The sequence below is a fragment of the Crocodylus siamensis genome, chromosome 2 (genome assembly GCF_052110815.1).
Source record: "Crocodylus siamensis isolate JL-2025a chromosome 2, ASM5211081v1, whole genome shotgun sequence".
Classification (NCBI taxonomy): Eukaryota; Metazoa; Chordata; order Crocodylia; family Crocodylidae; genus Crocodylus; species Crocodylus siamensis.
Genome location: NC_143396.1, coordinates 279922770 through 279938959, shown reverse-complemented (window position 1 = coordinate 279938959; position 16190 = coordinate 279922770). Strand labels below are relative to the sequence as shown.

The window sequence follows — 16190 nt, the reverse complement described above, 5'->3', positions numbered from 1 at the left end:
CACTTGTATGGTGCCTTACATTTTTAATATGTGGCCAGGGACAACAGTCAGCTGATTGTTGGCCTGGGCCCAAGGATGCAGCAGGGGACTAAAGGTTTTCCCTCACCAGGGACTTTAAACCCTGTGTCTGGCAGCTCTGGCCGGGCTACTGCGCATGGAGTTTTGACAATTAGCTGAATGTCGGCTCCAGCCCAGATGCTGCCAGGTCTGAAACCTGAGGCTGTCTGGGCTGGTACCAACAATTTGCTGTTTGTTGGCCTTGTGTGTGAGGCTGTGGTATCTGGCTTTCAACTTGCCAGTGCAAGGGAAGCCTAAGATGATAATCTGCACTAGCAAGTAGTAATGGCATGAATGAACTGAGATTTTTCCTGATCCCAAAATCACACCTTCTGCCATACACATGTGGTAAGGCAGGAGGCACAACTTTGTGAGGAGTTCAGTTCACACTGCACCATTAAATGAATGTGTACCAGGGTCCTAATTTATATTCAAGCATTATATCAATTGGAATAGCTTGTCTTGTCCCGCCAGGACTCTGCCTGCTCCCCGATATACAGTCACTAAAGTGGGGCAGCTACATAATAGGCACCAGTCACCTTTTTTTAGGAAATAGTGCTGTGCAAAATAGTTGTAAAAAGCATCCACTCACTCTGGCTGAGCTGCCTTGCAGTTATTATTCAAGTAGGAAGTGGAGGTTTGGAGTCCTCTAAGAAGTCCCTGTTGATGAGTCACCAGAAGTGGAGTACGTGTGGGAAATCACTTTGAATGAAAGGTACATTAACATTGTGTGCCAGCTGCGGTTCTTAGATGTGTTGTCCATGTTTTATCCCATTTCTGATGCATTCATTCCTTGCTGCTCCAGGGACTTGCAACTTCTGGATTCTCTATTGGGGACTGAAATCAGACCATTCACCTGGTCCATGGCATAAGGGCAGAACAAGTCCCAATGGATGCTACTGGCTATGAGAATCCACTCTTGCTCTGCATGGCGCATATGTGCACCAGAAATGGCATATGTATGAGCAGTGCATCTCAAGGAGCCTTTTGCTGTTAGGTAACTTGCTCTCCTTTTCTCAAGTGGTGATTTAAAATAAATCTTAAAACACAATGAGGAAAGTAGCCTTCAAGTGACTCCACGTACTCAAGTAATAAGATTGAAGTGTCTTTCTAAGTTTCTGAAACTGAACAAGTGTCATCCCTGTTTTACAGGTGCTAAAACTAAGGTACCAAGTTCTTAAATGTCTGTGGTGTTCAAGGCAACTCTAGTGATCTAGTACTATAATAGTAGTTAAAATTTGAATCCTGGTCTCTTTTTATTCTAATAATTAGGCCAAGTGATCTCTTAATACGTAGCAGTTACACTCTTAAAAGATTAAACAGACTTTCTTATAGCTATTTTAAGTAAATAACTAATACATGGCTATTGTTCTGTCCCATACAACACCATCCTGTGCACGTCATTAGAAAATTTAGTGGTTCTCTATTTGACTAGACTATTTCCCACCCCCACACACTGAGTGATGCATTTCGTTTCTGTTGTTAGCGTCACTGGTTCTCCTTTGTTTTCCCATCCTGAGTGTTTTGGCTGAAGTTAGTAATTGAAGTTTGTGCAGGAGAACTTCAGTCTTTGTCAGGAAGGCTGTTTAAATAAATCACACATGTAAACAACAAGGCAAAAGTTATGATCTTTGCTGCTCTCTTACAGGATGTGTGAGGTCACCAGGAGGGAGAAAAGTTGTTTTGTTTTAAATACTTGCATTCTCTCTCAAAATTGCATCCTACTGATGTTCTCACTAGGATTTTCATTTTGGGCTCAAGTGCCTAATCCCAGCCTTGGGAAGTGTTGGGTTCCTTCCGCTTTTTTGAAACGTATTGACCAAAAGAGTTGTCATAGCTTTCCTTTCCAGAGCCAAAAAGGCGACTTGCTCTTGGGATACTGGATTATAAATGTTATAGTGGCACCTGTTAAGCAGGATTCTTTATATCTGTATTAATATGTTGCAGTTTTAACCTGACTCTGTAATCAGCAGAAAGTTCCTTAAATCTTTTAATTTTGTTACATTATGAAAATAGATTAGTAAACTTCAGAGGTGAATTTTAAGTACTCTAGATCCAGCCTTACTCTATTTTCTGACCTTAAAAAAAAAAAAATTTACTTTAAAGCTAAAAATAGCCATCTCCAAATGGAGCAGATCAGCTGTGCTGTGATGTGTTACGTGCAACCCATGCATGTCACTGGGCAAAACACACACCACCCCTTGTCCCACCCTTGGCTGTGTGGGACAAGGGTCAGTAGGATCTTCCCAGCTGATCCAAACCAACAAGTGTGGGTTTGGAGCAGGGGAGAAAAGTGCTTTCTTGCGCCACAAAAATCTCAGACATCCAACACAATAAAGCGGCAGGATCTGTTCCTACCTTTTGTTACACCACTCTTTTGTTTTGGGTTTTTTTCCTGTTGTGTGGTGCAGCAAAGGGTAAGGGCATCTATTTGTTCAGTGTTCCTACTGTTTTAAAAAAAAAAAATTACGGCAGCACAAATAAGACATCAAAGACATCTGTTTCCACCCAAAGATAGGCCATAGTTCTTAGTGGGGTTGGGAGTTTTTGGTTGTTTTTTGTTTGCTTTGGAAACACTTGCTATCATTGGGGCTTGAAATACCACAGCGTGAACTCCTAGCCAAAGCCAGATCCAAACTTGTCAAAACTCCTTCTGCTCAGTTGTCACATGTGAAGTCTTTTAAGTGAAATTTAAATTCCAGTAATTCCCTCCTGGGGGAGAGAATTGCGCCACTATATCCTGACTTTCACAAATCTATGTGGTTAGGAGTGAAACCAAAAATTAGTTGCAATATATGGTAGACTTATTTTTCACCCTGTATCGTGTAAGGCAGTTGGTGTGTGTTACAGTTGGTGGGGACTTCCACCTACCGAGTTTAATTTAGTTAAGGGAACTAATTGCAAATGTCTGGTGAAATTTTGTACAAGCTTTAAGCATTAGGGATTATTTCTGAGTACTGAACCACTTTTATCAGTGCTGAGTTTAATGCAAGATCTTACATTATCTTGGAAAAATAAGATCCTAAATCATCCAGTGTTTAGCATTTTAGCCGTTGTCTGCTCAGCAGTAGCTGAGTAGACATGTTGGCACCTAAAGTACACATTTAATACCTTACATTATATATGTGGACACTTCTTTGTGTCCTGTTTCTTTTTGATAATTTTTTTTCCTCCTTTTCATTAACTCATGCTTCTAAAAACTGGGTCTTGACTCCCAATATCTTCAGTATTTTTTTAAAAAAATTATAGGACAGTTTAAAAACAAGGGGCTTGTTTTAATTTGGCGGAGACTGAAGGGAAATGTCTTAAGGTTACTGCAAAGGGGGAGGTTTTAAAAGGTGCAGTTATGGAGCAATTGGCTTAAATAGTGGTTGGGGAGCTTTCGGTTAGGATAGTCGAGCACTAAAGTGGATCAGCCAGAGACACTGTGGAATCTCCATCACTGGAGGTTTTTTAAGAGCAAGTGAAACAAATTTGTCAGGAATGCTTCAGTGTATGTATGATGCTCCCTTTGGCAGGAGGATGGAATAGCTGATTTCCTGAGGTCCCTTCAACACTATTTTCTATGTTTCTATTATCGTAGGCGTGGCTTTAATATTCTACATCAGTCAAAAGGATTGAGACGCATCTACCATGTCACCTCCCCCTTTTTAATGCGTTTTCCACTGGATTTGTTCAGATGCTGCGGTTTTCTGAATACTGTGTGTGCTGTTCCGCTGTCTCTTGTGGGATATTTTGGCCTTGCATTTGCTGTTTGAACACGTACGTTAAGCGTAGTGGCTGTCAGCCCTCGTTTAGCTACTACAATTGACACTTACATGTAATGCAACAAGCTACTTTTATACAAACTGAAATGTATTGATGAAACTTCAGCAACTCTAGCTGAAAATATCTATACATTTAGTTATTCCACAGTTGTTTGGCTTGGTTACTGTTTATTGAAGTTTGTGGAAACTCAGTGTATTTTGGTGATACTGATCTTTTTAGCTTAATATCTAGCCTGTAGATTTCTATTTAGCCAAGTTTCCCTGCAGTCCATTTAGGTTTTGAGGGCAGCCAAGCAGATTGGTAGACCTCTTGGCATCTTAGAAGTGACTAAAGAGCATCCTAATTTGCTTGTTCTTAATCTTGACCCCAAGGAACTTATTTGGTCTGAAACCAGATGCCTATTATTCAACCTTCCTCCAGGAAATTACAAAACTATAACAGTCTATTTATGGTAGGTTCCTTTGTACTGTGAGTAACGCTGCAGAAGCTGAGATTAAGCTATCTCTGATTTGTTTTTATATCGCCATGGTTATAAAGAGGAGATAGTACTAGTAAAATTGGAAGAACGGGAAGAGAGAATGACTGGATAGATGCTGGCTTTTCTTCACGTCCCCCATTACAACAATGGGAGTTTTTTTCTTTACATAGAAAAAACGTTATACCATGTTAAGATCATAAAATTATCTTTGAATTGGGGAAACTTCAAATACGCTCAACCAGTCACTATGGCAAAATACACTTTTAAAAATTTCTAGTCCACTGCTTGTTCATATAAGAGTTCCCTTTGGCCCTTCTTCAAATACCTAGTACTTCAAGAGAGAAATTTAATGTTTTCTAAATGTAGCTTTCTTCTTCCCCATATTTAGATTTTTTTCATAATAGATTAGTGAACCTCTGAACCTTGTGATTTGCCATGACTCTCCATTTTAAACCACAGCCTTCGGAGTAAGTTTCTCAGTTTGAGTGCATTTTTACTTCAGGAGTGAGTCGAGACCCATGTAAACATTATCTTTCTCAAGAAGGAAGTGGAATTAAAGCTGTTCTAGCACCTGCTAATGTAGGATGCGACCAGACTTCCTGTTTGAGAGGAAATCCTAATTTACTCTTCCTTGTAAACTGAAGATGGATCAGCTTACCACATAGTAACCTTTTGACTTGTAAACACTGTGTTCCTTTGGTTGGACTGCTTCTAGCTTGTAGAAATGATTACCCTGAGGTATAGTGGTAACTTAACTTTAACTGTAAACTTTGTTTCCATCAGATGAACTATTAGTAACCCTTTCCTACCAAATTTTACCTTTTTTTGTGTAGTTTTACTAGTGCTAAAAAAAAATCTGTCCAATTTTTTTAGAAAAAATCTTGCCCTCTTTACACTCTTCTAGGACACCTATACAAATTATTTAGCATAATTGATTAATCAGTTTATTCTACTTGAGAGGGAACGTTTTAATTTCTCACAGCCCAATTAAAAAGCAATTGCTGGAATAGTTCCAAACCAAGATTCACACTTTGTCATAGTTACGCTGACATGCAGCTTTAATCAAAGACTAGATATCAACTTAATTAAAATACTGCCTTTTGGCAATAATAAACAATGTTATCCAAACTGAAAGTGCTGTAATATGCATTGCACCAACTTAAGTTACTGGAAGAAATTTATACAGGCCTTACCATACCATTTTTGAGTGTCCTACTACTGGAAAAGGCTCTACTATGGCTGTGTAATTGGTACCAGTTAGAGGAAAAGAATTAGTTTTCCAACTTGTACATGCACTTCACTTGCTGATAAAATATTAATTATACAGGAGAGAGCTGCTGTCTTAGATTTCATATACTTGGGAAAGCCTCTAGCAACACCTATTTATCTGCACCTTTTTGTTGTTTGAATTAAACGCCATGTCCCTGAAAATAGACTGAACACAGAGGTATTAATCCCTACAGTTTGATAGAGTTTGCAACAGAAGTAGAAGATGCAGTTTTGGGAGGGGGGAGGTTTCCCCTTCATGTGGCTAAGTGTGAAAGACCCAGCGCTTAGTTTTAAGTAAATCATTTGTATTAATATGCATTATACAACAGCCTGAGGGTTAGTTTGTTGTTTGTGTTTTTAATGCAGTGAACCAGGCTGCCCTATTTCTGCATTCTTCCCCCTTCCCCACCAAGACAGCTTCAGATGTTAGCCCCATTCTTTTACTGCGTTTCTCAAAGGATGCTGATAATGGGACATGGAGATTTACATGAATGAATGTAGCTTTACTACTAATTCTTCTTCCACTAAGCAGTGGTGTACAGAACCTCAAAAGTGATAGTCTAAAGTCTAACTTCTTTTTAACTTACTGAGTTTTTTTGCATGTCGCATGTTTTATTGGTACAGCTCTATTTTAGGCTACTACTTAGACTGTAGATTTTGCGTTGTTTTATAAATATCATCGGGGCGATATTGTGTAATAGAGATTTTTCTAATTTCTGGACGTCATAAAGCTTATTCAATGCGAGTGTTTAAACGCACAATTTTAATTCAATTAAATACCATTTTTAAAGACTATCTGAGCTAGGGACAAGATTTATCCTGTATATTGGTGGTTATCTTTTTGGAAATTCTAAGCCATAGTTACTCTTTCAGAGAGCGCATCTAGAAAACAAGGATTCAAAAGTCAGACTTAAGTTTTTAAGTATTTCCTATGGAGCAAGCAGCTAGTTCACGTGCAGATTTCTGAACCCTGAGTGCATGCTTACAGACAACATGATCTAAAGGATAATTGTTTATTAAGAAACAGGTGAAAAGATATTAAACCACAGTCTTTTTTAAATTAACTAAATATTTTAATTGCTCTTTATTGTTGTCTCTTTCAAATATGCATGACTTCTTTTGTTTCAAATAAAGACCCTAAAATAAGCAATTGAAAAACAGTGGGAACATAATAGACTAAATCTGTAGAAAGAGTTCTTAAAATAACGCTGAGAAAATTGACATGACAGCTGCATCTTTGACCACCCCCAGGTCTTGAAATATATGTAGTACTTGAAAACGAATTGGCTAATCTCTTGCAAACCATCTTCACAGAAAAAAATACAAGTATGCCTCTTTATCTGGTAGAAGAGACTGCAATTTTCACTTCAATTAATTGAACTTTTTATACAACCCATCATTTTTAATTAATGTGAAGCGTGTTTATATCTAATTGTGTAAAGACTAGTTTTGTTGTAAAAGGACAAGTGCATATGTGTATTGTTTAAAATATATTTTGATGTTTTGGGAGAGAATTTCTTATGTGCCTGGTGAGTTGCAATAAAGATGTGGTACAATTTGCCCACTACAAGTGGTATGCCAGCTCTTAAAGCAACTCCTCCATCCCCCTCCCCAATAATACCACTTAAATATTTTGTTATGTGTTGAACAATCAACTTTGCTTAAATAATGAATGGTAAATGTAACACTGAATACCTGTATTGCAGATAATTAAGCATCATGTTGCTAACGTTTACTGTGCACTTGCATCTTAGGTGTCATTATGGTTGGCAAGGACAGTTCTGTGATGAGTGTGTCCGTTACCCAGGCTGTGCTCATGGGAGCTGTAATGAACCATGGCAATGTAATTGTGAAACCAACTGGGGTGGTCTGCTGTGTAACAAAGGTACTTAACATTAATTTACAGGAAAAATTAAGAAAATTGCATGATTAATTGGTAAATTATTAACTGTTTTTTTGCAAGTATATAATTATTTGCCTACATCTGTTACTAACTCTTTTTATGGTAGAGGGTTGCTTAACAATCATCAGTAACAGAAGTTTTAAGGAAGAGGTTTGGAATGATGCATTCACCCTTTTACTTTTGCAATTGTCTCTTGTTCATCCCCTTGCTTATTCCTTGGAGAGCCATGAGTTGACAGGTTAGCTAGTGATTGATGACTTGAAGTTTAAATTGGATTAAAAGGAGAGGGGCGGGGAGACATAATGTTACTCAAGTCAGGAGGGCATTGTATGCCTGCCTGCAGTCTAACTAGGTACAGGAACAGTGACTTTGGGATTTGTTTTACTTATCAACTGACATGTTTCTTCATCTTCTCTAATCTAGATTTAAACTACTGTGGAAATCATCACCCCTGTCTGAATGGCGGAACCTGTATGAATACAGAACCAGATGAATATCGCTGTGCTTGCCCGGACGGTTACTCTGGAAAGAATTGTGAAATTGGTACTAATGACCATAGCATGCATCTACTTGAATCTGAACTTCTTGTCAAAGATTTGGAGCACTCTGGGTCATATTCTGTAGGAAAAAATCAGCAGGCAATTTAGAGATCCACCCCAAAGCCCCCAACCTATTTTACAAAAAGGAGGAGCTTTTGAGCATGAACACTGCAAATGGTCGCTCCCGGATTCTCTCTTCCTCTTGGGAAGCAAAAAGCGGGTCTCTCTAGAGCAGTGGATCGTGACCAGTTTTTTGGGGGTTTTTTTGGTGTTTTTTTTTCCATGCCCCACTGCTGGGAGCTCCCAGCACATGGTATGGCTCATCCTTTCTGTGCAGCTCCGATGGCATTGCCCCTGCGACCCTCACTTGGGTCACGACCCAGGGTTGGGAACCGCTGCTCTAGGGGGAAGAGCATCCATGTTTCTGTTAGCCTTCCTGTTGTCTCCCCTCTTAGCTTGCTTAATTCAAAGACTATTGATAGCAAGAGAAAATCTTCCACTAAATTCAATAGGGTTTGGTTTAGGCCTCGATTGCGTCTCCTAACATTCCCTCCATCCAAGAATTAAATCATGTTATGTTCTTCTAGGAAGTCAGTACAGGCATAACTTTTTTTTCTCCTACCACTCTCTTCCCATCTTCCATTGTTGCTTAAAGGTGTGGCAAGTTTTTGTTGGAGTCACTGCCACCCCTGATAACTGAAGTAACATGGGACATTACCTGGAGAGGCATTCTGACTTTCTTTGAAGAAAAGGACAGGACCTTTTGTAGCTTATTTTGGGCAAGAATTCCCATTAACCTTCATTCTAATGAAAAGTAATTGCATACTTCTTACAAAACAATAGAACGATTTGGTTTAACATCATGTTGAGCGAGGACCACTTTTGGATATGGAGATTGAGCGCTGCTATGGAGTAATCCTAAATCTAGTTTATTCTAGACAATTTAGATAAAAGCTCTGTTCCTCAAAGTGGAGGAGACCTTTCAACGGTAATTCTGTTGTAACCCTCTGACTACAGTCTAACTGCTACGTGCTCATGCAGCACAGCACTGAAAATCTCTTCCTTTTTCCCACAGTTAGTATCATGCTGTATCTTTTATCTTTTGGTTTCTTGACACACTTCACACTTGAGACTATATTTTCATTTGGTATTGCTTTGACTCTTCTGGCAACATCTCTAAATTTTTCTCTCCTCCCTGTGCTCTTACCTTTGCCCCTTTTTACATCTTGCTCAGTTTGTTACTTTCTCCCACTGCCCATATGCAGAATTTCATATATTTTACCACCTCAATTTCTGTGCATCCTCATCCATTGCAGTTGCTCTGCTTTGAACTGTCAACTGGGTATTTTATACTGCTCTTCCATTTGCTATACCTGTGTCTGATCACAGAACAATGTTTACATTTTTAAGGTGTCCTGAGCCTTTGTCAGACAGGGCAGCCTATGAATCTAATACATACATAAACACAGCACCTCTGAACTTTCAAATCTGCTGCTTAGGAGTCATCAGGGATGCAGATGGAGGAAATGATGTCTCCTGTGCTTTCACCTTAGCACTTCCCTTCTCTCTCTCCTACTTGTTAGTTCATTCATGTGAATATTAGATGGCAAGCTTGTTAGGTTATAGGTTTGTTCCTGCCATAGTGCTGTATGGGCCTCTGATTTGGTAGAATAAATCCAGAATTAGCTGCACTTGTTCAATAAGTTATAATATTTTCCACTTTGTTAAGAAATGTAGGGAAAATTTCTGGTTGTTTAGGTAAGGGCTCAAAATGCATGTGTCACTTCCAGTACCATGATTTTTTTAAAGCTATAATTGCTACAGGTTTAGGGTTTTGTGAGCTGTTGTAATTGGATCACTTCTTTTTCCTATGAGCACCTGACTTGCAGGAACAATTAAACTAATACAAGACATAGGTAAGCCCTTTGTAGGACAGACTGAAAGCCAGTTGCCAGTGATGGCTGGAAAAGTTTCCCTGCTAAACGTTAAATACCTAAGACATACAATTTCTGTAAAACTTAATTTAAATCTTCTAAAGCAATGCAGTGCCTTGCTGCGTTGGTTAGATACGCAGATCTAGTTCTGCTGTTCTTTCTCAAGGAACAGCAGCAGAGTGAAGCTACAATGTGGGTTAAAGCTGCCTCACTTGAACTTGGGGCTTTCAGAATGCTATACGTGGCATTGGTAATATTAGAGCGATTATTGTATCTGTGATTTAATCTGGGAATTGAGAGGCAAGGATTTTTTTTGCGGGGGGTGTTGTATTTTACTGGACCAACTATGTGGGCAGGATAAAGTTAGACAAGCTTTTGAATGCAAGGCATTCTTCATCAGGTTTGGCTGCTAAGTGAATTTTAGGAAAGGAAGGCACTGGAGCAGCTCAGAGGTTGACCTGGCAGCAGGAGCTGTATATGTGGGGAGAGGAAGTAAGTGATCAGAAACAACCTCTCACTGACATGTTGGATAGTCTGCCTCTTGCTTTTTAGTACATGCATGAATTGGAGAGGCTGATATATAAGATGGTACAACCTGAGCAGAATCCTGGTTCACTTTCCTAAAAGGAATCCAGCATGCTTCTCATCTCAGCAGCTAAAAAAGGGAGAATACAAGTTTCTCATCATTGCAGGCATCTCACTCATTTTTCTGCTGCTAGCGAGTTAGAACAAATTAAAAGATACCTAGTGAAAAAATCTAATCAAACCATAGTTGGTGGTCAAATGGGTAAGACAGTATTGAGGAAGACTTTCTTTTCTTTTACCTTTTTAGCGGAGCATGCTTGTGTATCTAATCCCTGTGCTAATGGTGGGATCTGCCATGAAATCTCATCTGGCTTCAAATGCCACTGTCCACCAGGGTGGAGCGGACCAACATGTGCTGTTGGTAGGTACAAACTGCTGTTGATTTTGACACGTCGGGTTGAAAGGCTTGATAGGTGGTTTTTCTCTGATGAATATGTCATGCAGTGAGGTAGATAGAATAACATCATAGGGATAGTGGCAAAGCCACCAATATATAACCACTACACAAAAGACATCTGGTTTAGTATCTAAGTGGTTTTGAAATATAAGAACACACTGAAAGAAACAAATTTGATGCAGTATAGTTGGGGTGTCAGATTTGTCTGGGGTCCCAGGCTGAATCTGAACAGCGGGGTTCTTTTATGGGCCAGGGCCCATAAAGAATCTGCCAGGTGGAGTGAGGGGTCTTTGGGTGGGGACAGGCATCTGGAGGAGACGGCGAGTCTGGGGAAGAGGTCTGGGGATGGTGGTAGCAAGCCAGGCTCATTGCTTACATCCCTACTGGCATGGGCAGAGGGCCCTGAATGCTACAGCAGGCTGCCCCCCCCCCCCAAGTTCCAGTATCTGGCTGGAAGCCAGGTGGGTCAGATGAAGTGACTCCATGTGTGGCCTACATGTTCAATACCCCTGCAATTTCTTCAACCTTTAGTCCTAAACCATGATGCTGGCTTCATTTAACACAGCATGTGGTGTATATATACCACCTGAAAATTTATTTTGAATACACAAATTAATCATTTCAGTATCGCAATAGACTTTATTAGGTAAGGGCTGTTTAATTTTTGCAAGAAAATTTGCAATATATTATTTTAAAATGGTACAATTTGGACAGCCAATTAGAGACGACTTAAATCCCCTACTACAGCACATGTTCCATTTAGACGAGTCCGGGTGTGGGGTATCTCTGTAGCCACTGTTGTCTTATTTAAATGATTACTGTGACTAGGGTCTACTAATTCTTTTGCCCTTGGAAAGATTTGGACTGCCTGCATTCCCATCTACCTGCATTGATCTGCTTTATCTTTAGGGCAAAAGCAGTATTTTTTTTTTTCTTCCTTGTTTGTATTGGGCCCAATACAAAGGTGTTCTGATCCAGAACTAGGAATTTGAAGTATGATAGCAATGCAGGTCACTTAAGAGGAGTGCCTACACCTCTTCAAATTTGCTGGTGAATTCAGTGAATCTTCTGGCTTTAAGTGGATGGTGAGATCATTGTGAACTTCAGAAAACAAGATGTACACAGTAGTGTACAGTTGTCCAATTGTGTTTAAACAAATGGCAAGATCCACATCCTAGAAAGAGTGTTTTTTGGGTTTTTTTAAGCCTTTATTAAGGAGAAGCTGGAACAATACAGAGCAGCAGACTACAGAAATGGAACAGTGGGTTGCTGTGTCTGGACCCATGACCTATGCTATGCTGATAAATTCCCAAATTGTTTTCCACACTTCAGTAAAAATGGGTAGATATTTTCCAGGCAGTACAGAGGATTTAGTCACAACTCTCCCTACAGATGCCTGAAAATCTTTCCTTACTTTCCAAAATTACCTGAGAGACCACTTTTATTTCACAGATATTGATGAATGCGCATCTAACCCTTGTGCTCGTGGGGGGACCTGTATTGATCGTGTTAATGGATTTGAGTGTATCTGTCCACAGCAGTGGATCGGAGCAACCTGTCAGCTTGGTGAGTAATTGCTTTTTGTGGCTCTTGAAGACAGTTCAGCACTTTGTACTTACAATCCTTTTTTCAAAGAAGTACTTACTTAGCTGTATTGTACCCTAATAGATATCTGGGTAAAGCTGTAATCCATGAGTCATTGGCTGATGGAGTCTTACCTCCTGTTAAATACTTATAACAATTAAACTCAGGGAAAAGGAGGGGGGAAAAAAAGCACCTTTTTAAAGCTTTTGAGCGTAGACCTATATACAGTTAGATCTGCTAGGATGCCTGTACTATTCTGTTTCAAAATACAGTAATGGTGACGGTGGCTTCTATTTAATGGTGGCAATGGCTGATATTGTAATGAGGATGACAGAAATTAGGCCCTTGCCCTAACTAACATTATCTGTTAAGTTTTGGGTAAGGGAGAATTGATGCAACTTGCATGTGACAGACTGTGAACGAATGTGCATTGAGATGCTGCAGTGTATTTAAACTGGCTTAGTGTCATACATAAGTAAAATACTAAAATAGTTTCTGGTAACTGATACTTGCATTGCATGGAAGCTTTGCTTGGTGCAAGGGAAATCTGTTTCTGGGTTTGTTCTTTATTCTCTCCTTTCTTTTATCTTGTTTCACAGATGCTAATGAGTGTGAGGGGAAACCTTGTCTTAATGCTTACTCTTGCAAAAATCTCATTGGTGGATATTACTGTGACTGCATTCCAGGATGGAAAGGAGTAAATTGTCATATCAGTTAGTATTTCTTTAGTGTGTGTGTGGGTGGTTGTGTGTGTGTGGGTGTGTGTGTGTGTGTTTGTATATATTGACTACAGGGTAGACTGTGCTTTAAAAAGATTGCATCATAAATAAGGATTGTGTAGTTCTTAATGAGGGGAAAAAAAACCTTTTTTTTTTTTTTTAAGGCTATATCTAGTTTTCCTAACTTTCAGTAAATTGGAACTACTGTTTACAGCTAAATGGCTGATTTGGGCAGAAAGCATTAGTATTTAGTTCTGAAATTAGGCTAAAACTGGATGGGGGGCGGAGTACACATGTTAGCATAATGGAAATTTTGGTGCATTCTGCCAAAGTGTTGTTCAGAATCTGGAAAAAAAAAACTTGTGTACTGAATTGTATAGTTTAAAATATGTTGCAGCTTTGGTGTAAGAGATAATAAATAGTGAAAGTAAATTGGTGCTGATTTTGTTCAGACAGATCTTACACATGAATACCTTTTTTGTAAGGTACCTGTAAGTTGCACTGTACCTGAGCATCTTACCAAAATACTGCCCTTTAAAAAAGAAAAGAGTCACTAGTACTACTACTTTTATTCTAGATCCTTACCTTAGACTCAGAGTAAAACTTCTACTGTAAGTGCTAATGATAGTACTTACTTTTTTTCCACAGATATTAATGACTGTCATGGACAATGTCAACATGGAGGTACTTGTAAGGTAACTTATTTGTAAAATTAATCACATGGGCATTTGTAAATAGAAAAAGCACTGAATGTAAACCCTTAAACAGGAATTCTTGTCAGTTCAGTACAATACATGAATCTGCCAAGTAGCTGAGCGAGAAGATGAGGTGGGGAGAGACTCAAACTGCTTTTTTAGTGCATTTGTGTGGGTTCCTTTTTGTAGTTCATGAAACAAAAATCTGGTTGGTATTGCATCTACTGTATTTTACGGTGTATAAGTCGAGGTTTGAAGTCCAGTTTTTAAGTCTTTAAAATTCAACCACATACACTGTGAGTGGTGCTGTGCTTGGTGTTTTGCCTGGTGTGGCCCAGGCAGTGCCACTCGTGGGGGATGGGGCTGTGCCAGCCAAGCCAAGTGCTGCTCACAAAGGACGAGGACAGGGATGGGGCTGGGCTCAGCGCTCAGTTGGTGTAGCCCCCATCCCCTATGAGCGGGGCTGCCTAGGCCACACCAGTGCTACTCGCAAGGGATGGGGCTGCACCAGGCAAGCGTCAAGCCCAGTGCTGCTCACAGGGGATGAGGCCGAGCCCAGCCCTGTCCCCTGCCAGTGGTGTCAGGCTTACTGCTCAGCAGTGCCATTCACAACAGATGGGGCCAGGCTCGGCTGGTGTGGCCCCATCCCATGAGCCCGATGCTAATCCTAGGGAATGGGGCTGTGCTAGCCGAATGCTGAACCCAGAGCCGCCTGCATAGAATAGAACTGGGCTCAGTGCTCGGCTGGAGAGACACTGCTCACTGGGGTGGGGATGGGGATGGGGATGAGGATGGGGACAGGCTTGGTGCTCAGCTGGCATGGCTCCATCCCCTGTGAGCAGTGCCAGGCTTGCAGGGGATGGGGCCATGCTAGCAGAGTGCCAAGGCCTGGCCCTGTCTACTGTGAGCGGTGCTGCTGAGCCTGGCCACTGCTCATGGGATGGGCCTGGGCTCAGCGCTTAGCAGCACCGCTCGCAGCGGACAGGGCTGGGCTCTTGGCTGGTGTGGCCCAAGCATCACTGCTCTTGGGGGGAGATAGTGCCAAGCCCGGCCCCCACTTATACGTTGTGCCTATGAACATCCTAACTTTGCATCAGAAAACCCAGGGTCAACCTATACACTATTAAATATGGTACTTAAAAATACAATATATAAAATTGTCAATTTGAAAGCCCCAAACCTTTCCCCGCTCAAAACAAAAACCTTTCCTTACAATTTTTCCTCCCCATTTTTTTTCTTCTCTAGGATGAGGTGAATGGCTACCACTGCTTATGCCCTCGTGGTTTCATAGGAAAAAACTGTGAGATAGAAATAAATGAATGTGCAAGCAATCCATGTCAAAACGGAGCACGCTGTGAAGACCTGGTTAATGGATTCCATTGTCTTTGTCCTCAGGGCTTCTCAGGAGTTTTCTGTGAGGTGAGGGCTATGTTGAAATTGCTGTAAGAGCTTTGATGGATTGAGTTCTGGAAAGAAACATATCTCGGGTTTAAATTAGAGCAACCTAAGGCTAGAGCATTACAGATTAATGCAGCTGTTATGTGATACACCATGTGAATAAGCAAATTTGTTGTACAGTAGTATCATAGTGGCTGTAACGTTTAAAGATGTGGGCTAATGTGTAGAACTGTAAAGGATAAATCATACACATAGGATCTTTAAGTGTATTTAAGATTATGAAGTGTTCCTTAAGTCTTTTTAAGACTACAGATATTTCTGCAACAATTTGAAACAATACTATAAACAATTTAAAAATAATAATTTCTTTTCCTGCATTTCTTTTTGCAGACCCATGTTCTTTTGATAGACTAAAATGTGTTAGGCACTGTTGCTAGCACATGCTTATTTGAGAATAATCTCATTAACTTCAGTGAAACTATTCATATTTTTAAAGATACTCATGTGTAATGAGTGTTGGCAGAGGCAAGGCCTTTAATTTGATATCGTAGTAGTATCACTTCTCAGCCTTTTGTAGGCTAAGTTCAAGTGTAGCACTGTTGCTTGCTTACAACAGGTTTTGGTGCTTAAATACAAAAGTATTTATAAGTTTTAAAATTGCTTCTGAGACTATTTTTTTTTTCCCCAAGGAGGATGTGCAGTCCTCTTCACACTACACTAAAAATGATTTCCCATCAACATACAGTACCTTTTGATTTTTCAGGCAGTTACCAGAATTTGCAGTCATTACACAGTCAATATCACTAGTGTAGCAACATTGGCCAGTGCTAGTAAACTAGAATTTTGGAAAGGGACTGCTTCAAA

At 40.1% G+C, this 16190-nt stretch overlaps 1 protein-coding gene across 2 annotated transcripts in view; it reads left to right on the top strand.

Annotated features, from left to right (window-relative positions):
* Positions 1-16190, top strand: part of JAG2 (jagged canonical Notch ligand 2) — a 99844-nt gene that overhangs the window by 61977 nt on the left and 21677 nt on the right. The window contains exons 6-12 of one of the 2 annotated variants that reach the window (XM_090034166.1): positions 7327-7457; positions 7899-8018; positions 10781-10894; positions 12383-12496; positions 13114-13227; positions 13882-13928; positions 15174-15347. In XM_090034166.1, the coding sequence (XP_089890292.1) occupies positions 7327-7457; positions 7899-8018; positions 10781-10894; positions 12383-12496; positions 13114-13227; positions 13882-13928; positions 15174-15347 (814 nt within the window). The remainder of the gene's footprint in view (positions 1-7326; positions 7458-7898; positions 8019-10780; positions 10895-12382; positions 12497-13113; positions 13228-13881; positions 13929-15173; positions 15348-16190) is intronic. The other variant, XM_090034167.1, reaches the window with a different exon arrangement.